The sequence below is a fragment of the Dipodomys spectabilis genome, unplaced genomic scaffold (assembly GCF_019054845.1).
Source record: "Dipodomys spectabilis isolate Male_0828 unplaced genomic scaffold, ASM1905484v1 ptg000175l, whole genome shotgun sequence".
NCBI classification, from domain to species: Eukaryota; Metazoa; Chordata; class Mammalia; order Rodentia; family Heteromyidae; genus Dipodomys; species Dipodomys spectabilis.
Genome location: NW_024870852.1, coordinates 14,921,025 through 14,945,856, shown reverse-complemented (window position 1 = coordinate 14,945,856; position 24,832 = coordinate 14,921,025). Strand labels below are relative to the sequence as shown.

At 40.9% G+C, this 24,832-nt stretch overlaps 1 protein-coding gene across 2 annotated transcripts in view; it reads right to left on the bottom strand.

Annotated features, from left to right (window-relative positions):
- Ralgapb (Ral GTPase activating protein non-catalytic subunit beta) overlaps positions 1-24,832 on the bottom strand; it is a 94,211-nt gene that overhangs the window by 26,354 nt on the left and 43,025 nt on the right. Inside the window, exons 11-18 of one of the 2 annotated variants that reach the window (XM_042694358.1) lie at positions 24,140-24,307; positions 23,592-23,706; positions 21,928-22,075; positions 17,648-17,712; positions 14,877-15,006; positions 13,095-13,228; positions 6,561-6,743; positions 4,593-4,744 (exon numbers count right to left, since the gene is read on the bottom strand). In XM_042694358.1, the coding sequence (XP_042550292.1) occupies positions 4,593-4,744; positions 6,561-6,743; positions 13,095-13,228; positions 14,877-15,006; positions 17,648-17,712; positions 21,928-22,075; positions 23,592-23,706; positions 24,140-24,307 (1,095 nt within the window). The remainder of the gene's footprint in view (positions 1-4,592; positions 4,745-6,560; positions 6,744-13,094; positions 13,229-14,876; positions 15,007-17,647; positions 17,713-21,927; positions 22,076-23,591; positions 23,707-24,139; positions 24,308-24,832) is intronic. The other variant, XM_042694359.1, reaches the window with a different exon arrangement.

The window sequence follows — 24,832 nt, the reverse complement described above, 5'->3', positions numbered from 1 at the left end:
TCTTTAATTAGACAGGCTGTGAGTCTACCTGTTTTTGATATTTTAGTCAATCTTTAATTAGAATACACAGGACAGGCTCATTAAATCCAGTTGATCAGAAGTTGGGCATCAGAGAGGAATATATCAGAGAAAGCTAGGATTTTAAGACTAAAAATAATGAGACAAATCTTAAATGATGATATGTTCAACCCTGGCAATGGTGGTGGCTCATGCCTATAATCCTAGCTACTCAGGAGGCTGAGATGTGAGGATCACGGTTCAAAGCCAGCCCAGACAGGAAACTCTATGAGACTCTTATCTCCAATTAACCACTAGAAAACTGGAAGTGGAGCAGTGGTTCAAAGTGATACAATGCGGGGCTGGGAAGGTGGCTCAGCAATAGAGTGCTTGCCTCGCATGCATGAGGCCCTGGGTTCGATTCCTCAGCACCACATAAGCAGAAAAAGCCAGAAGTGGTGCTGTGGCTCAAGTGGTAGAGTGCTAGCCTTGAGCTGAAGAGCTGAGGGACAGTGCCCAGGCCCAGAGTTCAAGCCCCATGATCAACAACAACAACCAAAAAAAAAAAAAAAAAAAAACACAGACCAAAGTGATATAATGCTAGCCTTGAGTGAAAAAGCTCAGGGACAGCCCTGAGTCCCTGAGTTCAAGCCCCATGACTGACAAAAACAATTAAAAAAAAAAAAAAAGTACAGCTGGGTACTAGTATCTCACACCTGTAATCCTAGTTATTCAAGAGGATGAGATCTGAGGATCACAGTTTAAAGCCAGCCCAGGGAGGAAAGTCCCTAAGATTCATCTTCAATTAACCACCAGAAAACTCAAAATGCTAGAATGCTAGCCTTGAGCACCCAGGCCTTAGCTTTGAGGCCCATGACTGACAAAAAGAAATGTACAATTCTGTGCATATATTTAAACACTCCGAAGAAATGACAGGATGAGAATGACAAATGATAGGACACATACTAAGACCCTAAGAAAAAAAATTTTTTTGCATCGGTCGTGGGGCTTGAACTCTGGGCTTGGGTGCTGTCCCTCAACTCTTCAGCTCAAGGGGAGCGCTCTACCATTTGAGCCACAATACCACTTCCAGTTTTCTGAGTGGTTTATTGGAGATGAGAGTCTCACGGACTTTCCTGCCTAGGCTAGCTTTGAACTGTGATCCTCAGATCTCAGCCTCCTGAGTAGATAGGATTACAGGCGTGGTCCACCGGCAAGACTCAAAATTTTAGTTGACTAAATGTCAATCACCAGCCCTATGCAGTCCCTGAATACACTTAATAAAAATACATCATCTTGCTGAGCGCTGGTGGCTCACACCTGTAATTCTAGCTACTCAGTAGGCTGAGATCTGAGGATCATGGTTCAAAACCAGCCCGGGCAGGAAAGTCCGTGAGATTCTTCTCTCCAATAAACCACTAGAAAACTGGAAGTGGCACTGTGGCTCAAGAGGTAGAGTGCTCGCCTTGAGCTGAAGAGCATAGGGACAGTGCCCAAGCCCAGAGTTCAAGCCTCAGGACCAACCAAACAAACAAACAAAATAATAATAATAATAATAATAATAATAATAATATATATATATATATATATATATATCATCCTGCCAGGCGCAGAATGTATGTATGTATACACATATATATGTGTGTGTATATGTGTGTGTGTGTGTGTGTGTATACACACATAAATTTAAAAGCCATCTAAAGTACTATACTCTGAAATCTACTATAAGAGATACACAATCAAACCTGTACCAGCTGAGGACCATGATAACAAAGGTATTCATTCAGTCCTTATAATATGAAAATATCTGAAGGTACCAGAGCTAAATCAGAAAGAATATAAACTCTGTCTTTGGATATTGCTACTACCTGGACTAAAGGGGTATTACTCTCAAAAGTCTAAATAAGAACCAGTTGGTCAAAGTTAAAGTGAGAGACTTTAGTTCAATATAAAACAAGCTTTTAATAATTAAAATGAAATGGACATTTGAAGTCTAATCTCTAATTAGATACTAAATAACTCGGTAATTAAGCTGATTTAAGCAAAGGGGCATTTTTTTTTTGGGGGGGGGGGGCGGTCGTGGGGCTTGAACTCAGGGTCTGGGCACTGTCCCTGAGCTCCCTGAGCTGCTTTTGCTTAGGGCTAACGCTCTACCACTTGAGCACAGCGCCACTTCTGGCTTTTTGTTTATGTGGTGCTGAAGAACTGAACCCAGGGCCTCGTGCATGTGAAGGAAGCACTCTACCACTAAGCGACCTTCCTAGCCCACAAAGGGGCAATTTATATGACTTTTTAAAAAATTTGTCAGTCGTGGGTCTTAAACTCTGGGCCTGGGCACTATCATTCAGCTCTTCGGCTCAAGGCTAGAGCTTTACTACTTGAGCCACAGTGCCACTTTCCGTTTTCTGAGTAGTTTGTTGGAGATAAGAGTCTCACTGGCTTTCCTTCCTGGGCTGGCTTTGAACCATGATCCTCAGATCTCAGTCTCCTGGTAGCTAGGATTACAGGTGTGAGCCACCAAGCCCGGCAACTTAAATGACTTCTAAGAGTCCTAATTCTGAATTTGAGTTATTACCCCAAAGGAGATTAAAAAATGACGACGAAGACGACGACTATGAAAACCCAGTTAATCTTTTTTTGTTGTTGTTGTTCGGTGGTAGGGCTTGAACTCTGGGCCTGAGTGCTGTCCCTCAGCTCTTCAGCTCAAGACTAGTGTTCTACCATTTGAGCAACAGCACCACTTCTGGTTTTCTGGTGGTTTATTGGAGAGAAGAGTTTCACAGACTGCCTGGGCTGGCTTTCAGCCGGTCCTGGAAATGGAACTCAGGTCTTGGGCTTTGTTCCTGAGCTTATCTGTGCTCAAGGCTAGCGCTCTACCACTGGAGCCACAGCGCCACTTCCAGCCTTTTCTGAGTAGTTTATTGGAGATAAGAGTCTCATGGACTTCCCTGCCCAGGCTGTTTGAACCACAATCCTCAGATCTCAGACTTCTGAGTAGCTAGAATTATAGGCACGAGCAACTAGCACTCAGCCCAAACAGCTAATCTTTACTCTGCAAGTGTGTATTAGGTGTTCAACACTGGGAGGGTTATCACAGAAATGGGTCCCTCCTCAGAAACCTCCTCCCATCTTGAGGAGTCAAGCATGTATCAAATAAACCAGACATGATCATGATAGTACACAACTATGCTGCGTGGTAGGATCAGAAATGAATGTACTTGTGTCAAAAGGCATCATATTCAGAAGCAGAATACCCAAGAGTGGCATGGAGGTAGCTAGATTTGAGGTTAGTACTGAAAAGTAAGAGGGTGTGATAAAAGGAAAAGGAAAGAAGCTTTGTAATTCAGGGGAAAAACATAAGCAGGAACAAGCATGTCCAGTTCACCACAAGTTAACTGGACTATGGCAGAGGGCACTAGGGAAAAGTGGAAGAGATCTGACAGGCTTCTTGAAATTCAGGTTAAATTCAAACAATAAGGCAGAATAACACTCAAGCAGCAGAATAAAAATTGTGCTTCAGAAGGATGAGTTTGGTCACAGAATACAAGGTGAATAGGAAAGTAAGAAGACCGAAAACAGGGAAGTCAGGCAAAAAATGAGGAGAGCATGAAGAATCTCAGGTAGCAGGTCTGCTTTTCCCTTCAGCTAAGCTGATTTCCCTAGGGATGATGTCCACTGTGATTTTCCTCTTATCTAGAAATATTTCCTCTTTCTAACTCTTTAGCATTTTGTTCCTTTTCCCTTGGAGAACTTATTTCAGCCTACTCATATAGCAGTTTGTGTTTATATTTTTAATCTTTCCTACTGAGCAAGATAGTATTGGTGGAGTGACTGGTTCTGACTCATTTCTAATCCAGTTCTTTTTTGGGTGACAGATGGGAAGGGTAAGTGCTGATACTTGAATTCAGTCTTGTGTTTGCTAGGCAGGTACTCCACTGCTGAACCACACCATCAGCTCTTCTTTGTACTAGTTATTTTGAAACTGTTTTACTTTTTGCCCTGGTCTATGCCTGGATCTCAATCTCCCATTTAATACTTCCTGCTGTGGCTGAGATGACAGCCATGAACTGCCATGTCCAGCTTCTTCCATTGAGATAGCGTCTCAAGAACTTTTTTGCCAGGACTGGCCTCAAATAGCAATCTTTCTTATCTCAGCCTTCTGAGTAAACCACCACGCCCAGCCTATTACCCAGTTCTAAACAGGAACTTTATAAATATTAGCTGAATAGACTTATAAGATGTAATACAAATGCTGTAGAAGAAACCAACTAGGAGGCAGATTTGATGGGGAGACCACAGACAGACACATTTCATCTCTGGATTCAGCCATCAAAGTGAAGGGACAGAGTAAATCTCTCCAAGATCCTTTCTAACTTGAACATAATTTGTCTTGAATTAATATCAACTAGTACAGAAACCCAAGCTACTGATTTATCTGGGTATAAAAAAAAAAAACCAAACTGGTACAAGAGTATTTCCTTTCCATTTAATTTCTGGAGACAGAGTATCAACTAAAGGGGCTAAGTCACTTAATATCAAACCATCTGTAAAGAAATGAGCTGATGGGGTTACTGCTAACACAATCACTTTCATACCATGTGAGGGTTGCTTCAGCAGCATCCTTTACCCTCATTGAGGCAGGGTTTGGCTCCTTATCTCCTTTGTACTTGACCTCTTGCTCGCTGTTCCTGGACTTACTTCCTGAGATACCCAGTTCCACAATCTCTAGTACTTCCTTAAGGCAGTCCTAAAAGCAGGAAAGGTAGATAAATTTTAGTAATACATCTTTTCATGAGCAGACAAAGAATCCATCAAAATGCTAATACAGTAATAGAGGTTATATTTTGGTAATGGAGTTTTAACTTCTAATTTTCTTTATTATATATATACTAATACCATAGAAATATAATAAATTTAAATCCCCTTCCAAATTTCTCTGTAAAGAACTAAATTTGCATGTTCAGAGCGAGAACGAGAGAGTGAGAGAGAAAGAGACTAAGTAAAGCTACATTAAATTCCATTCCATCAGTCCCAATTCTTTTTTTTTTTTTTTTTGGTTGGTCATGGGGACTGAACTCTGGACCTGGGTGCTGTCCCTCAGCTCTTCAGCTCAAGGCTACCACTCTACCACTTGAGCCACAGCGCCACTTCTGGCTTTTTCTGCTTATGTGGTGCTGAGGAATCTAACCCAGGGCCTTATATACACAAGGCAAGCACTCTACCACTGAGCCATCTTCCCAGTCCCAATTCTTATAAACTACTATGGATTAAAAAATCATGCAGGGGCTGGGAAGGTGGCTCAGTGGTAGAGCGATTGCCTTGCATGCATGAAGCCCTGAGTTCGATTGCTCAGCACCACATAAACAAAAAGACAAAAAGCCCAAAGTGGTGCTGTGGCTCAAGTGGTAAAGTGCTAGCCTTGAGCTGAAGAGCTGAGGGACAGTGCCCAGGCCCAGAGTTCAGGCCCCACGACCAGACCCCCCAAAAAAAAACAAAATCATGCAAATCCAAGTGAAAGATACAACATTAATTTAGCTAAACATGGGATGATTAAAGACATTTTAGATTGAATCAAGGCTCGGTGTTGAGGCCTTGAGTTCATATGAATAAAAGACATTAGAATATCTAATAAACCAAAGAAAAGCTCATCAAATGATTGACATTTTTCAATAATTTCTAGTATCCTAACTTCAGAAGCTATAATGAATATGACTAAGATTTTATTAATAACGTTTAGAATATTCATGAGCCTAACATCTCTTCTTTCACATTCACTATGTATGCTTTATTTTATTTTATTTTTTGGTGGTACTGAACTCAGGACTGGCTTTTGCTAGACAGATGCTCTTATCACTTAAGCTATGCCTGCAGCCTTTTTGCTCTGGTATCTTATTATTTCATTCTCTTCTCCCCCGCCCCCCCCACCCTGCCTTTATATGTTGTTATTTTTTTAAAAAAATTTTGGTCGTGGGGCTTGAACTCAGAGCCTTTTTTTGCTCAAGGCTAGCACTTTACCACTTTGAGGTATAACACCACTTCCAGTTTTCTGGTGGTTAATTAGAGATAAGAGTCTCATAGACTTTCCTGCCCAGGCTGGCTTTGAACCACAATCCTCAGATCTCAGCCTTCTGAGTAGCTAGGATTGCAAGTATAAGCCACGGGCACCAGGCTTGCTCTAGTTATTTTTGAGAATAGTGTCTTGCTTTCTGCAGTCTTCCTATACATGCTTCCTACTGTGGCTAGGATGACAGGCACATACCAATGTACCAACCTATTGGTTGAAATAGGGTCTCACAAACTTCTTTCCCAAACTGTGATCTTAATCTTTGCCTCCTGAATAGCTAGGATTACAGGTGTGAGCCATAGAAATCTGGTTCGTTATGGACTCTTTATAATGCCTGCTTCCCTATAAGGTAGAAGGCATTGAAAATTGACTAGATACCTGTGCCCACCAGAAAAATGTGTGGGGAGTAACATTTTTACCTAGAATCCTTATTTATAGACAAGCTGGGCTCTAGCTCTGCAGGCAGAACAAAAAAAAAAAAAAAAACAAAAAAACTTACCTTTTCATCAAGCATATCAGGGTGCTCAGTCAGCCAGACACACAGACACTGAAAAGCCGCCACTATCATGGAGTGCAGGTCCCGGGAGTGTAAAGGGGCTGGCCGACTGCACTGGTATACAATGTAGCTACACACGGAACTGATGGCCCGTTTTCGGTCCCCTGAGTCGACCATCACCTTCACCTAAGCATGGTCATTTGGGGAACAGAAAGAATTACCCAACAATCACTGTACCAACTTGGAAACATTTTCTCTGAAGCTAGGCATATTTGAGAATGTGATATACTGCAGAAGGCCATGTTTTTTGATTATTTATATACAGGAACAGAGTATTTCATTCTCTACTAAAACAGTGGCATTTTTCAAGTCCTAAAGCAGTATTTTACTTTGGCCTAGTTTCTCGTATCATCAAACCGACTCATCAATGCTGAGATTGGAAGACAGCTGGCAGTAGTACACCGTTCTGCACAAAGTACTTGGTGGCTGCTTGGTGGCATACTCACTGCACATATTTAAAGTGCCCATAGGTCTGGGCACCAGTGGCTCACGCCTATAATCCTAGCTACTAAGAAGGCTGAGATCTAAGGATCACAGTTCAAAGCCAGCTGGGCAAGAAAGTCTGTGAGACTCTAATCTCTAATTAAGCACAAAAAAAAGTCAGAAGTGAAGTTACTCAAATGATAGAGACAAAACTGTACAAAATATGCTTTCTTCATCTTTCCCTCTTCCTTCTACAGAGCATAGTTATATTCAGACTTATCTATATTTTTGCATGTATCTATTATCCCTTTTTATTTTTGAGGTAGTATTCCTTTATATGAACATATACAAAATTGTCTATTGAGGATCTTATTAATAGTTATCTGGGTTGTTAACAGCTTCTAGATATTACTAATAAAACTTCTGCATATATTCATACACAGTTTTTTTTCTTGTTACTGTTTATTTTTGTGAAAGAAGGTCTTGCTATGTAAAACTCAGTCTGGCCTTAAGTCTCCCAACTTCTAGAATTACAGGTGGATACTACCACTAGATACTACCAATAAACCACTAAAAAAAAACAGAAGTGATTCTGTGGCTCAAGCAGTAGAGCACTCGCCTTGAGCTGAAAAGCACAGGGACAGTGCCCAAGCCCAGAGTTCAAGCCCCATGACCGACCAAAAAAAAAAAAAAAACTTTCTTATTTTTTAACAAGGTTGTTTTAGCATTTATGGATTTTTCCTTGTGCTTTTCTCTTTTTAATGATCACAGGTGTTTAAGAATCAACTTCCAGACTTCAGATCCAGCTACCAAGGAGATTCTACTAGGCAGTGGTGGCTTCCTAATCTTCTGTCCAGATATGGATGTGGTAGATAGTATCTTAGTTTTTGGATCCATGACACTCACTTATCAGGCAGGAGCTTCTTAATGCCAGTCTTACCATTTGGACTCAGCTCAGCATACCTTCTTCATTTTGCTGCCTCACTGTCTCAGAAGCACACAGTGAATGATGGTACCAACATAAAAGTTAATAGAATCCACATTGTACACCACTGGACCATCCACAATTTCTTGGATTCAGTCCACTGTCCATAGCAGACTCTAGACACCATGATCTCATTGCTCTTAACTCACTCTTCTTGACAACTTAGAGTACTCTGTACTCCTGAGTTTGTTAAATACAGAGATTCCACCTGAGAAATGGCACCAAAACCTCTACCTGCTTTCAGGGAAGCCAAATATTTTCGGAATTGCACTGATTGATCACAGATCCATTTGTCCTTCTGAGGAATGTTCTGCCTATCCTGGAGACTAATATAATGATTCTGTTTTTGTTGGCATAACTCACACCTCAACTCCACTAGGGCCATCTTTAGCAAGTGAAGAACTCATTCAATTCAACTTTGAAGATGTTACAACTGACCAATTTCTTTGCACTGCTATACTGCTGTCAAACACCAGGCAATGGAAAGAAAGACTATTACTGATTGTTGAGCATTCTTTATGGAATCTGGAATCCAAATACAATAAAATGATTATTTTCTTTTTTGTTATTTTGAATATTTTTAGAAAAAAACTTTTAAAGTCCAATTATCTATTTGTTCATCTATAATGTAATACCAAAGAATTCTTATATAACCCAAAGTCACAAGGATTTTTGAGCTTGGCTTATCTTGCTCAATGATATATTCCAATTCCATCTATTTTCTGGCAAATGACATTTTCATTTTTTCTTTTATATTTTCCTTTTATGACTGTGTACTATTCCATGAAATATGTATTATATATTCATTTTAATTTAAAAAAAAATTTTGGTTGGCCCCTGGGGCTTGAACTCTGGGTCTGGGTGCTGTCCCTGAGCTCTTCAGCTCAAGGTAAATGCTTTACCACTTGAGCCAGTGTCACTTCTGGTTTTCTGGTGGTTAATTGGAGATGAGAGTCTCATGGACATTCCTGAACAAGCTAGCTTTGAACTGTGATACTCAGATCTCAGCCTCCTAAGTAGCTAGGATTACAGGTGAACCACCAGTGCCCGGTTAATTTTTAAATTTTTATTTTAAATGGAAGTAAAAGCCAACTTGTCAGCCCTGGCTGGCTCTGAACTGCTATTCTCAAATCTTAGCCTCCTAAGTAACTACAATTATAAGCAGCAGCCACCAGCACCCTATCACAGCATATCTTTTTTTACTCATTCATCTGTCTAACATCTGATTGTTGTTGTTGTTTGCTAATACTGAGGTTTGAACTCTGACTTACGCTTGCATGGCAGGTACTTTACCACTGAACTACACCACCAGCCTCAGGCTGTTTTGATTATTGTAGCTTTATAGTAGATAAGCCATGCAATCCATAATTCATTATAATTATAACTCATTAGTGGATCCAGAGCAGTGGTCCAACTAAGGCTAATTACTAACTATGAAGAGTGAACTAAGCCAGGTGCAGATGGCTCATGACTATAATCCTAGCTATGGGCTGGGAAGGTGGCTCAGTGGTAGAGTGCTTGCCTTGCATGCCTGAGGCCCTGGGTTCGATTCCTCAGCATCACATAAGCAAAAACAAAAAAGCCGGAAGTGGCGCTGTGGCTCAAGTGGTAGAGCACTAGCCTTGAGCTGAAGAGCTAAGGGACAGCGCCCAGGCCCAGAGTTCAGGCCCCACGACTGGACCTGGAAAAAAAAAAAAATCCTGTCTCTAGTTAACCAGTCAAACGCAGGACTGGAGGTGTGGCTCAAGTTATAGAGTGCCAGGGCTGGGAAGGTAGCTCAGTGGTAGTGTGCTTGCCTTGCATGCATGAGGCCCTGGGTTCGATTCCTCAGCACCACATAAGCAAAAAGAAAAAAGCCGGAAGTGGCACTGTGGCTCAAGTGGTAGAGTGCTAGCCTTGAGCTGAAGGACAGTGCCCAGGCCCAGAGTTCAGGCCCCATGGACCCCCCCAAAAAAAAAAAAGTTATAGAGTGCCAGACATGATCAGCACCAGCCATGGCCTCATTGTGGTCCAAAAAAGTATACTAAAGTATACAGTATCTAGTTCTTGGACAACATAGTTCTTCCTGCACGTTCTTACTTTTTGTATCATCAAATGCCCCTTATAATATATGCCCATCCCAGGATTTTTTAGGTAAGGTCTAATGGTACTGACAATATACTAGATATTCTTGCCTATTTTTACTCTTGTGGGTGATATATGACAGCATCTGATCGCTTGCTTCTATATCTCAAAACAAAGTCTTGAACTTTATCATCCTAGACAGTACCACCTTCTGCTTACAATGTAGTCCTCAAAACATATATGCAAGATAATCCTTCCCTTCCCATGCTGATTTAAAAAAAACTTAGAGCTGGTGACTCACACCTATAATCCTAGCTATTCAGGAGGTTGAGATCTGAGGATCAAAGTTCGAAGCCAACCCAAATTGGCCAAGTCCATGAGACTTTTGTCTCTGATTAAGTAATAAAAAGCTGAGGGATGGGAAGGTGGCTCAGTGGTAGAGCGCTTGCCTTGCATGCATGAGGCCCTGGGTTCGATTCCTCAGCACCACATAAGCAAAAAGAAAAAAGCTGCAAGTGGCGCTGATTCAAGTGGCAGAGTGCTAGCCTTGAGCTGAAGAGCTGAGGGACGGCGCCCAGGCTCAGAGTTCAGGCTCCATGACCGGACCCAAAAAGAACAAAAAACAAAACAAAACAAAAAAGCTGAAAGTGGAACTGTGGCTCATGTGATAGAGTGCAGATCAGGGACAGCATCTAGGCCCTGTGTTCAAGAACCAAGACTGCCACAGCACCCAAAAAAAAAAAAAAAAAAAAAGCCTTAGATGCTGGTGAGTATGTGGAGAAACTGAAAACTGGAACCCAGAGTAAAATGATTTAGTAGTTATAGAAAACAACTTGGCAGTTTTTCAAAAAGTTAGACAGAAGGGGCCGGGAAGGTGGCTCAGTGGTAGAGTGCTTGCCTTGCATGCCTAAGGCCCTGGGTTCGATTCCTCAGCACCACATAAGCAAAAAGAAAAAAGCCAGAAGTGGCGCTGTGGCTCAAGTGGTAGAGTACTAGCCTTGAGCTGAAGAGCTGAGGGACAGCGCCCAGGCCCAGAGTTCAGGCCCCCCCCAAAAAAGTTAGAATTACCATGGACCCAACAATGTCATTCCTTGATACCCCAAACAATTAAAACCGGCAAAAAATATGTTTATAGCAGCACTACTGATGATGCTATAAAGAGGATGGCTGCCAGAAACTGGTGGCTCCTGCCTGTAAGCCGAACTACTCAGGAGGCTGAGAACTGAGGATCACAGTTCAAAGGCAGCCTTGGCAATAAAATCCCTGAGTCTCTTATCTCCAATTAACTACTCCTCCACCAAAACAGCTGGAAGTGGAGCTATGGCCCAAACAGTAGAGCCTTGAGCAAAGAAGCTCAGGGACAGCAAGGAGGCCCTGAGTTCAAGCCCAGGACTGACATACACACACAGACACAAAAACATCCATCAGCTAACAAGCAGATATACAAACTGTAATACACATACTCAACACAGTGTTATTCAGCCTGAAAGGGAATAAAATCCTGACAAAATGTATACTAGCAGTGAAACACAACAAATGAAAAAGCAAGGCAGAAAAGGTCCAGAACAGATATATCCAGATGAAATATCCAAAAGAAATAGACCCATAGAGCTGTCCAGAGCTGGGAAGGGGAAGCAAAAGCAACTGTTACTCCATGGGTTCAGGGCTTTCTTTGGGGTAATTAAAAAAAAAAAAAAAAAAACACATTTGAACTATGAGAGATGGTTTTGCAACACTGTGAATGTAGTAAAAGGCACTGAACTGTTTACTTTAAATTTATTAATTTTTGGCTGGTGATATGGCTCAAGTGGTAGAGTTCCCAGCATGAATGAAAAAATCAAAACAAGAGTACAAGTGATACCTTCAAGCCCTGGTACCAACACACCCACACATGTGCGCGCGCGCGCACGCACACACACACACACGCACGCACGCACGCACCAATAAAACTGTTATAAAAATTTCACCTAAAAAAAGAATGAAGGGGTGAGACTCATCAAAATGCATTGTACTCATAAGAGGACAGGCTGAATTGAAACTTCTTTGTACAACTACTTAAAAGATAATTTAAAGCATGTTTTGAACATGACATCTACCATAATGAAGTTGGTTCTGTTTTTTAAAAAAAGACAATGAAAAATCCTAGCCTGGTACTGGTACCTCATGCCTGTAATTCTAGCTACTCAGAGTTTGGTTTGAAGTCAGTCCATACAGAAAGTCCCTGAGACTCTACTTAACCACCAAAGAAGCGAAGAGTGGAACTATGACTCAAGTGGTAGAGCACCAGCCTTTAGTAAAAAAGCTCAGGGACATCGGGGCTGGGAAGGTGGCTCAGCGGTAGAGCGCTTGCCTTGCATGCTTGAGGCTCTGTGTTTGATTCCTCAGCACCACATAAGCAAAAAGAAAAAAGCCTGAAGTGGCACTGTGGCTCAAGTGGTAGAGTGCTTGAGCTGAAGAGCTGAAGGACAGCGCCCAGGCCCAGACTTTAGGCCCCACGACTGGACCACCCCCCCGCAAAAAAAAAAAAGCTCAGGGACAGCTCGCAGACCCTGAGTTCAAGCCTCAGGACTGGCACACATAAACAAAAAATACTTAAGAGAAATACAAATGGCTACCTAACTCTAAGAACTGAAATAATAGCTATAAAAGAAATGTAAACACACAATTTTCGCTTATATCTAATAATGGAAGATAGTAGTCAAAGATCTTCCCGATTAGCACACTTTAGCATAACAACTCCTTAAAAAGCTTCTAGGTATCATATTGCTATGTGCAAATAAATATTTCTGTAATTTAACAGTTACAATATTCAGACTCTGAACCTATTTTTAAAAAGTATAGTTCATTTCACTAAAGCTTCACACGGAGGCTCAATTTCGTACTTTGGATATAAAGTATGTGACTATGGCCAAAATTGTAATACTCTCAACCAAGGGGTCAATAAATACAGAAAAAAGAGCCAAACTCAAAGCTGCTGTGTTAAAATAAATGACTATCCTCCTCACCTTTGCCAGACCAGAGAGGAGCTCTAGAGCTGCCAATGATATGCTCATGTCTTGCCGCCACTGGGAATTGAGTCTTTGGGTGACGAGATGAATGCTGCGTATCAGGAGCCCAGCAGCTGAATCTGTATTAAGAGCTAGGATATAACCCAATGCCACATCCCACAGGGAGGGAAAACAACTAAGTATTAGTAACGAGAAGCACAGCATTCCACTAGGCACAGACCACAGCAGCCACAGTGAGCATGACGGGCACCCACAGCACTATGCTCCCGCCCCACTGGCCTGAGCACCAGGCCTGACAGTGCACAAGAGCACACAGGGCCAGGACACCTTCTGGCTCCCAGCCCACAAACTTTCACATAAACCAATGTGGAACTTGGCAGTTTCAGTATCATTTTTACAATGATGTTAGTCTTAAAACCCTATTTTCAAAAAGAATTGAGGCTTTTAACCATTTCCTTGGAATTTTATAGAATTCGACTTTTAAGACTTCTTCAGATGCTCAGAATTACCCTGAAGCATCTGGTGTTTAAATCTTTAAAATTCACATGCAATGTCTTTTCAAAATCAACTTTAACGTTTAACCTTCAAGACTACTGAAATATTTCTAAACAAATTAAACAATCATTTGGCCTCTGTATAGCCTCCAATTTTACATTTAAAAGTTATCATTGTTTAACTAATAGTAAATTAGGAGAAACTAAATTAGAACAAATTAAAATGGATTCATAAAAGCTTTAGGGACATTATACCTGTCGATCCTATCAGAAAGAGGGCAGTGACAACAGAAAAAGGAATGATCATTAAAGAGAGACATTCACGTGACACTAACACAAGTCTGGATTTCTTAGTAAAAAATATTTTACGACATTACAAGCAGAGCTGACTAACACCAGTTCAAAATGTTGAAACAAACAATAATCACTCCAAACATTTATATTATAACACATACAGCAATGCAACTTTTTTTTGTTTAAAAATGTTAAAGCACAAAAACCAAAATTTCAACCTAAATTAAACCTACATCTATCTATATCTATTTATGATAAAAACTTATTAACTTCTCTGTAAATGCAATATTTAAGTGAATTAAATATCCACATAATGGCTGTGTGTATCTGACATGTCTAAAGGATACTTATTATAAACTTAAACCATAAAAGCATGCCTTATTGAATATAGCTATGAAGTCTCCAGGTGATTCAAAACTTAAAACTCACATCTGTGCAACTAGAGAGCATTCCAAAGAGTTGGATAAATATCCACAAATTCAATACAATGTTCATACTTGAAAATAAGTGTATATAAAAGTACCATAAACTTAATGAATTCATAAAATGATTGCCCAATATAAAGAACATCACCAAACAGGATGCTTTGCTGGCAAATATTTTATTTGTGAAGACAGAAAATAATGTTTCCTTATCTTGCTAAAATTTAATACAAACATAACAATGAGGGATGCTCCTCTGGATTCCCATTTATACTCCATCACTTCCCTCAACACACAGCATCTCTTATCATTAGACTGGGAGCCCTGAGGCAGAGCTTACATCTCATCTGACAATGGTATCACTGGTACCTGGTACAGAACCCAGTATAGAACCCAATCAACTACCCCAAATGTAACTAGACTAATATCTGTCCTATTATGCCTAAATATATAAAACATATATAGTTTAAAATTTTTGAACATTAATATTTTAATTTTATTTTATAAATCTGAGAATTAAAGCCATTCTGTACAACTTTTATTTCAAAAGAAAACAAAACATAGCTTACCATAATCCCTTAAGAGAGCCTGAGCTGGCCTCTCACTATCAGGAGTTGTGGGCTCTGTGCTCCCACCGCTTGCTGAGCTAATACCACTGTTAGTGCGACTGTGGCTCTTCAGGTTATTTTCTCCACCACCCTAATTAGATGAAAAAGTTATTTAGAGGATGCATCACGGTTTACAAGGATAAGTAATCATTTGAAAACACTGTAGGGCCTGGAAAGGTGGCTCAGTGGTAAGAGTGCTTGCCTTGCATGTATGAGGCCCTGGGTTCGATTCTTCAGCATCACATAAGCAGAAAAAGCTGGAAGTGGGGCTGTGGCTCAAGTGGTAGAGCACTAGCCTTGAGCTGAAGAGCTGAGGGACAGCGCCCTGGCCCAGAATTCAGGCCTCATGACCAACAAAAAAAATGAAATAAAATAAAAATCCACAACTTCTGTTCCCCACCCCTCCCAAAAAAAAAAAAAAAACTCCCTAAGTGTCTCGAAAGAAAACTTCATAAGAACAAGAATATAATTTTGTTTTTTGTCAGTCGTGGGCTTGAACACTGGTTGGCTCTGAACCAAGATCCTCAGATCTCAGCCTCTTGAGTAGCTAGGATTATAGGCATGGGCCACTAGGGCCCAGCAAGAATACAATTTTATTTTTTTTTTTTTTGGGGGGTCCGGTCGTGGGGCCTGAACTCTGGGCCTGGGCGCTGTCCCTCAGCTCTTCAACTCAAGGCAAGCACTCTACCACTGAGCCACCTTCCCAGCCCCAAGAATACAATTTTAAACACACACACACACACACACACACACACACAGCCACAACTTTCAGTCCTAGTTTTATTATAAAACACAATAGTATAAAGTCTTATATGTATAGGGAATAGATTTCTGTCACTTTATCCCATATAATCTGTATATAATCATACACAGATTAGTAAATTATTAGCCATCTACAGGGCCATAACTTCCTTGATAAGTTGATAGTCTATCCTTCATCTGCCTAGCTTGTATGCCATACTGCTTTTCCTACTACCCAGGCTCTACTCTGTAAGGATATGCACCCTGAAAACATAAGCAAGGGGCACTGCATTTCTCTAGCAAGTCTTTCAGATTTAGAAGCACTGGTACTTTGGAGGACATGAAAACTGTTACCTATGTGTGATGGAAAGAGACCACTGATCTATTAAGGGTGTCAGGAATTATGAAATAGAATGCTGTTCTTAGATCATTCAAACCAATTCAGCAGCAAAGCAAACCAAGTTAAGAGCTTTAAGCAGATACTGCCTGGCTGGAGTTTCTCTCATGAAAAAACTCTCAAGGACTTGTATATACCTGATGAAGCAATGAAACCTCAAAATGTCTAATCAATGAGCTGGCTTTTTTCAAAGAATGACTTTAAAAACCATTAGGACAGCCAAGTAGTGGCTCAAACCTGTAATCCTACCTGTAGATATCAGTTCAAGACTAGCCTGGGCAAAAAGGAAAAAACTAAAGTTTACAGACTCCATTCCTACCAATTGCTGGGAACAGAATGGAGTGCACCTGTCACTCCAGCTACACAGAGAAGCAAAATTGGGAGGCCCATAGTCCAGGCTTTTCTGACAAGTATAGAGAACCTGTGTAGCAAGCATGAAGATGAATTCAAACCCATCCCCTCCCTCCCCCCCCCCCACACACACACACAAGCTGGGTGCCAGTGGCTCATACCTGTAATTCTAGCTACTCAGGAGAGTGAGATCTAAGGATTTTTTGTTCAAAGAGAGCCTAGACAGGAAAATCTATGAGACTCTTATCTCCAATTAAGAACTGAAAAGTCAAGAGTAGAGCTGTGGCTCAAGTGGTAGAGGAGTGCCAGCCTATAGTAAAAATGCTAAGGGGCAGTACTCAAGCTCTGAGTTAAAACCTCATTATTGGCACAACCAACCAATCAATCAATCATTGAGACATAAAGAACTAGGAACTAGTGGTTCATGGCTACAATCCCAGCTCCTTACAGAGGCTGAGATCAAGAGGATCTGATCTTAGTCTCCTAATTAGCTGGGAATGATTATAGGTATGATCTGATTCTGGCAAAAAATTCAGGAGACCCCCTCTTCTCAATAACTGGGCATGTTAATACACCTCTATTATTCCCAGCCACGTGGGAGGCTGAGATGGGAAGTATCAAAGTTCCAGCTAGCCTGGGCAAAATGTTCACAACATTCAAAGACCCAATCATAATGAAAGAAACTGGGCATAGTGAGATACACCTGTCATACTGTCAACCACAAGACGTATAAATAAGGGATTGCAGTATAGGCACATGCCAAAAGCAAGAGCTTATCTCAAAACAACCAGTGCAAAAAAGGGCTAGAGGTGTGGCTGAGAAATGAGTGCCTGCCTAGCAAGAGTGACTACACCTAGTTCAAATCACAGTACTATAAAATAAATTTAAAAAATAAACTGGGTGCTGGTGGCTCACACCTGTAATCCTAACTACTCAGGAGGCTGAGATCTGAGGATCATGGTTCAAAGCCAGCCCAGGCAGGATAGTCCATGAAACTCTTATCTCCAATTAACCACCAGAAAACTGGAAGTGGTGCTGTGGATCAAGTGGTAGAGCATTCACCTTGAGCTGAAGAGCTGAGGGACAGAGCACAGGCCGAGTTCAAGCCCCATGACCAACAATAAATAAATAAATAAGTAAATAAGTACATAAATATAAAAAAGCACTAGACTGGCAGTTTGAAGTAAAATCGATAAAATAAGAAGTAGATTTCTCTGACAGATAAATAGTGTATGCTTCATACCATTTCCATTTGGCAACCAATGGCTTCTAAAAGTGCAGAATCTTGAACAATATTTAACATTGCTCCTGCAATAACAAAATAAACAGAAAAGCATTTTAGGTAAAACATGATATAAATGCTAAAATAGTTCACAATAAGATGATTTAAGATCATTGATAAGAATGTGATTTTGACCTGGTCCTGGTGGCTCACAGCTGTTATCCTAGCTACTCAGGAGGCTGAGATCTTAGGATTACATTTAAGAGCCAATCCCACACAGCAAAGTCTGTGAGTCTCCTATCTTCAATTAACCACTTAAAAACTGGAAGTGGAACTGTGCCTCCCAGTGGTATAGTGCTAGCCTTAAGAACAAAAGCTTAGGGTTAGCACCTGGATCCTCCCTGAATTAAAGTCCCATGACCACCACAAACAACAACAACAAAAGTATTATTTTAGTTGAGCATATACAAGATTCTCTAAAAATTACTAATAAATTCACTGGCTGGTCAACAAAGATACTCTTTAAAAATTTCCAAATTCTGATCTGCTTTCAAAGTTTTGAAACTGTTATTTTTAAAAAACATACTTGAAATCAACTTGCTTTATATAAAATTATGTCCACTGCCGAATAGAAAGGGGAAAGTGAAAGAAAAGGTAACTGTCCAAAAAAGAATTGTACTCATTATCTGACTTATGAAATGGTAACCCCTCTGTACAATAAGTTAATAATAATAATAATAATAAAATTATCTATTAAAAAACCTGTCTAGCTGGGTGCCGGTGGCTCACACCTATAATCCTAGCTACTCAGGAGGCTGAGATCTGAGGATCTGGGTTCAAAGCTAGCCTGGACAGGAAAGTCTGTGAGACTCTGATCTCCAATAAACCACTAGAAAACCAGAAGTGGCTCTGTGGCTCAAGCAGTAGAGTGCTTGCCTTGAGCTGAAGAGCATAGGGGCAGCGCCCAGGCCCAGAGTTCAAGCCCCACAACAGACAAAACAAAAAACAAAAAAACATGTCTACTATCAGATATTCTTTACCTGGATGAGAGGCCACATGTAAGCTAGAAATGACACATACCTATATTCCCAGCACTTGGGAAGCTGAGGAAAGAGCTGAGGAAAGATGACCAAGAGTTCAAGGTCCGCTAGGCTACATGAAACTCTATCTCAAAAAAAAAAAAAGGGGGGGGGGGGGGCTGGGAAGGTGGCTCAGTGGTAGAGCGCTTGCCTTGCATGCATGAGGCCCTGGGTTCGATTCCTCAGCATCACATAAGCAGAAAAAAAAAGATGGAAGTGGCGCTGTGGTTCAAGTGGTAGAGCACTAGCCTTGAGCTGAAGAGCTGAGGGACAGCGCCCAGGCCCAGAGTTCAGGCCCACGACCGGACCCAAAAAAAAAAACACAAAAAAAAAAAACAAAAAAAAAACCCCACCAAAAAATAAAGCCAAGTGCTGGTGTTCACACTTCTAATCCTAGGCACTCAGGAGGCTGAGATCTGAGATTCAAACTTTCAAAGCCAATCAAGACTGGCAATTAACCAGCAAAGCGCTGGAAGTAGAGATGTGGCTCAAATGTTTAGAACTCCAACTATGAGTGAAAAAAAGTTGAGAATGTGAGGCCTAGAGTTCAAGCTCCAATACACTGCACAAAACACAAAAACCACCACAGACCAAATGTAAGCATCTCCATTTCAAAGGACATACAACAAACTAAGAAAAATATTACAGAATGCTTTTATTTATTTTTGGGGGGGATCCGGTCATGGGGCCTGAACTCTGGGCCTGGGCGCTGTCCCTCAGCTATTCAGCTCAAGGCTAGCACTCTACCACTTGAGCCACTGCCACTTCTGGCTTTTTTCTTTTTGCTTATGTGGTGCTGAGAAATCGAACCCAGGGCCTCATGCATGCAAGGCAAGCACTCTACCACTGAGCCACCTTTCCAGCCCCTACAGAATGCTTTTAAAACAAGGTTCTGACATTTTATAAAGAAAAATAACTAATAAGAAACTACAGTTATACTTTTCTGATAGTACAAGGTAATACAAAGGTGAGAAACTGAATGTAGGATCTCTACAGGACAGAGTAAGGAATATGGAATGTGTAATTGTCAGCCAGTGGTATGGAGATTGGTACTACCTACCTTACTCTTTACAACACTAGCTTAGATAGGGGAGGTTAAATGCTAGGGAGCAAGGTAGGAGGATAGGAGACAAACTTAGAGACTATGAAAACACTGTCATTAAAAGATATGGAAGGTGACTTATGAAATGGCAACCCCTCTGTATAACACTTTAATTATAATAATCACAGTTTAAAAAATAAATAGCCAGATGTTGGTGGCTCATGCCTGTAATCCTAGCTACTCAGGAGGCTGAGATCTGAGGATTATGGTTCAAAGACAGCCTGGGCAGAAGAGTTCTCAAAAGCCAGAAGTGAAGTTGTGACTAAAAGTATATGTATAGGACTAGCCTTGAGCAAAAGAGCCCAGGGACAATGCTTATGCTGAGTTCAAGTCTCAGGATCAAAAAAAGCAAAGAAACGAAGAGTTCTAGGAGTGAGGTATAAAGCTGATCAAAATACATTGTGGAGGAGCTGGGAAGATGGTTCAGTGGTAGAGTGCTTGCCTCGCATGCATGAGGCCCTTCTATTTCTCAGCACCACATAAGCAGAAAAAGCCAGAAGTGGCGTTATGGCTCTAGTGGTAGAGTGCTGCTTTGAGCTGAAGAGCTGAGGGACAGCGCCCAGGCCCAGAGTGCAGGCCCCATGACTGACAAATAAAAAAATAAAAAACACTGTGGAAACAGTGTAGACAGAACTTAGGTGTGTGGACTAGGTAATAGAGAAAGAACTGAAGACAGCCTGGCACAAGTGGCTCACACCTGTAATTCTAGCTATTCAGAGGGCTGAGATCTAAGGATTGTGGTTTGAAGCCAGCCTGGGCAGACAAGTCCATGAGACTCTTACCTCCAACTAATCACAGAAAAAGCTGGAAGTGGCTCTGTGGCTCAAGTGTAGGGTGCTAGCCTTGAGCAAAAGGAGCTCAAGGATAGGGTCCAGGCCCAGAATTCAAAATCCAGTATCAGCAAAAAAAAAAAAAAGAGAAAAAGAAAAAAAAAAAAGAACTAAAGACAGATGAGTCTTAGATTTTTATGTGGGCAATAAGATACACAGGTAGAAGCATGGTGGTAGAGAACACTTAGGGCAAAGATGTACGAAGTAGGCAAAATAGGTTTGAGTTGTCTTTTGGCTTACAAGTAGAGATATCAAGTAGGTATTGGGTAATTAGCTAGCAATGTATCTGAATCTAGGCTGAAGAATATATGTGAATGTATATAATCCTCAAAGAGAGGAAACAGGAAAAAAGAAAAAGCACAAATAAAAATAATCATCCTAGGAGATTGAAATGCTTTCTTTCTCTCATGTCAACACCTTCCTATTTTTTAACATTAAGAAGGGAATAAAATCTGCTTTTTCCACCAGACGCTGTTATCTCATGCCTGTAACCCCAGCTACTCAAGAGGCTGAAATCTGAGGGTCACAGTTCAAAGCCAGCCCAGGTAAGAAAAGTCCAATAAACTATCTTATCCCAATAAACTACTCAGAAAAAGCTAGATGTGGCTGAAGTGGTACAGCGCTAGCCTTGAGCACATAGAGGCTCAGGGACATTACCCAGACTGAGTTCAAGCCTCAGGACCAACAAAAATAAAATAATAATCTGCCTTTGACTTAGAATAATAAGAGCTGACCTCTGACCCACAGCATGAATAAGGTTAATAGTACTGGAATTTTCACTTACAAAAAAAGCTTTATAAGAACACAAACCTAAACCAGGTGCCAGTGGTTCATGCCTGTACCCTAGCTACTCAGGAGGCTGAGATCTGAGGATTATGGTTCAAAGCCAGCCTTGGCAGGAAAAGTCCAGGAGACTCTTATCTCCAATAAACTACTCAGAAAACCAAAAGTGGCACTGTGGCTCAAAGTGGTAGGGAGCTAGCTTTGAATGAAAGAGCTCAAGGACAGCGCCCAAGCTCTAAGTTCAAGCCCTATGACATGGGGCTGAGAAAGTGGCTCAGTGGTAGAGGGCTTTGCCTTGCATGCATGAGGCCCTGGGTTCCATTCCTCAGCACCACATAAGCAGAAATAGCCAGAAGTGGCTCTGTGGCTCAAGTGGTAGAGCACTAGCTTTGAGCTGAGGAGCTGAGAGACAGCACCCAGGCCCAGAGTTCAGGCCCCACGACTGACAAAAAACAGAGGAAAGAAAAGGAAAGAAAAGAAAAGGAAAGAAAAGAAAAGAACACAAACCTAGTATCATTTGGGTGTTATTGGGGTCCGTTTCTGTTTGCAAGGCACCTATTAGTATATTCACAAGTCGCAGCTTCAGGGACAGAAAAGTTATTGGTTTATCATAAGAAGAGCTGTCATCATTACTAAATTTTCCTTCTAGGACCACCTGTGAAAAAAAACAAATTTTATTCAACATCTGCTGTTGCAGTACAAGATGCCTAATTAGGGGTTTTAGGTGTGGCTTGGTTGGTAGAGCGCCAGCCAATGAGTGAAAGCATCAGGTACCAAGTTGGAAGAAAGAAAGGAAAGGAAAAAAGAAGGAAGGAAGGAAGGAAGGAAGGAAGGAAGGAAGGAAGGAAGGAAGGAAGGAAGGAAGGAAGGAAGGAAGGAAGGAAGGAAGGAAGGAAGGAAGGGAGGGAGGGAGGGAGGAAGAGGGAGGGAGGAAGAGGGGGGAGGAAGGGAGAGAGAGGGAGGGAGGGAGGGAGGGAGAGAAAGAAAGAAAGGGAGGAAGGGAAAGAAAAAGAGAAGAAGAGAAGGAGAGGAGGAGAGGAAGAGAGGAAGGGAGGCAGGAAGGAAGGAAGGGAAGGAAAAAGGGAGGGAGGGAAGGAGGGAGGGAAGGAGGGAGGGAGGGAACCAGTAATTAGGAACAGCTAGAGAGGAAAAGAGAAGATTATGCTAATAGTGAACAAGGCTTCCAGGCTTTTAAAGCTAGCCACAGTACTGTCTGTCACTAATTCACTCTACAGTCATATGTTGGTAGCCTCAACCACATGAAATGTAGCCAGAAATATGCTGGCAGTATGATAGAAGAAATGGCAGCACAGAACAAAATCATTAATTTATTTGAAAAAAAAAAAGTTTTCTCTTTTAAGCTTCTGTTCCTTTTTTCTTTTAGCAGTATTGAAACTTAAACTCTTGGCCTCATGCTCTCTGTTGGCATTTTGCTCACCACTGGCATTCTACTACTTGAGCCAAGCTTTTACTTCTAGTTTTTTGTTTTTTATTTTTATTTTTTAATTTAATTTTATTTTATTTGAGAACATACTGTACAGAGGGGTTACAATTACATGGGCAGGATAATGTATGCATTACTTCTAGTTTTTGTTTTGTTTTGTTTTGTTTTTCAGGTTAGAGATAAAAGCTGGCTTTGGACTGTAATCCTCAGATTTCAGCATCCTGGGTAGCTAAAATTACAGGTGTAAGCCACTGGCATCTGGCTCTCTGCTCCATTTTTAAAATACACACAGAAGTAAAATATAGAATATAAAAAAAAAAATCTTTGAGAATGGCCGGGTGTGATGACTTACATCTGTGATCCCAGCACCTGAGAGGCTGAGGCAATAGGATCATGAGTTTGAGGCTCCCTTACCTGACTAGTGAGACTTTGTTTCAAAAAACAAATCAAGACAGGTGCTGGTGGCTCACACCTGTAATCCTAGCTACTCAGGAGGCTAAGATCTGAGGATTGAGGTTCAAAGCCAGTCCTGGCAGGCAAGTCCATGAGACTCATCTCTAATAAACCACTCAGAAAACTGGAAGTGGTGCTGTGGCCCAAGTGGTACAGCGCTAGCCTTGAGCTGAAGGGCTGAGGTACAGTGCCCAGGCCCAGAGTTCAAGCCCCATGACCGACTAAAATAAACACAAAAAGCAAAAGCAAACAAAAACCTTTAATAAAACATTACCTCAGATTTGACTGTGCCAAAATGATGAGGGAGGGGCAACAAAGAAAGCAGGATATTAATGGAGGATCTTCTCAATTCAGTTGGATTTATATAGCTTTTGAATTTTGAGAGTTCTCTGCCAAGAAACAAAAAGCTATTAGTATTTTAAGCTAAAGTACATTTTTAGCTATTGCTAAATATATACTAAACCAATTTTTCACAATCCAAGCTGTGTGTGTGTGTACTTCTACATTATACTGTTACTGATTTAAACTACAATCTGGCTGTCTTATTTAAAATTTAAGACCTACTCTACAAAGGTAGACTTTGGGCTGGATTTGCTTTGACCTTCTACACAAAGCCCAAAAGGATTCATAAACCCATGAATAAATGAAAAGATTCCGAGATGGGGAAGGTTTGGGTATTCTCTACTCAATCTAATAAATGTGGCTTGAGTCTCTTGGGACAATGAAGACAATTGGACAGGATAAATTAGAAAACAGGAAGAGGAACCAAAACAGACCAGCCAAAACGGATAATTGACATGGTAGTAAAGAATGACAGCTTACCTGTCAGGCAAAATGGTTTCAAGAGCTGAAATAAAGTAAGGAACCACAACATCAATCCCTTTCAAGTCACAGCAGAACAAAGGAGGGGAGTTTAGAATAACGCTGGCCAAGACAGGATGGCATACATAATCATTTATCTGCAAACCTTGAATTAAAAGCATGTAAAATCTAGGAAAGCAAGAAAAAAAATTTAAACAAACTGCTGGTGAAAAGTTTTCAGAAACATTATTTTCTACAGTCATCTACAAGTATTTCCACTCTTCACTAGTCCTACCTTAAAAGGTACAGCTGAGATTCAAACTATTCACAATTACATACATCAAGAACTAATTTTTTTCTTCCTTTTTTTTTTTAATTTTTAGTTTTGTTGCCAGTACTAGAGCTTGAAGTCAAGGTTTCCTGCTCTCATATGGCCTTCTTTCTCAAGGCCAACACTATCACTTAAGCCATATCCCCAGTTCTAATTGTGTTTTTCTAACAAGGAAAAAAGGTTCATGTCTATTAAGCTTCTTTTTTGGGTGGGGTTTACTGGAGCTTCACCTCACAGGGCCTCATGCTTGCTATGTTCTACCACTTGTGCTATGCCTCCAGCCCTATTATATCTTCTTACAAGTTTTAAGCCTTTACAAACTCCAAATTATAGGTGCCTCTAGTGCTTATCAAGAAACTGAAAAATGAATTAACTGGATCAAA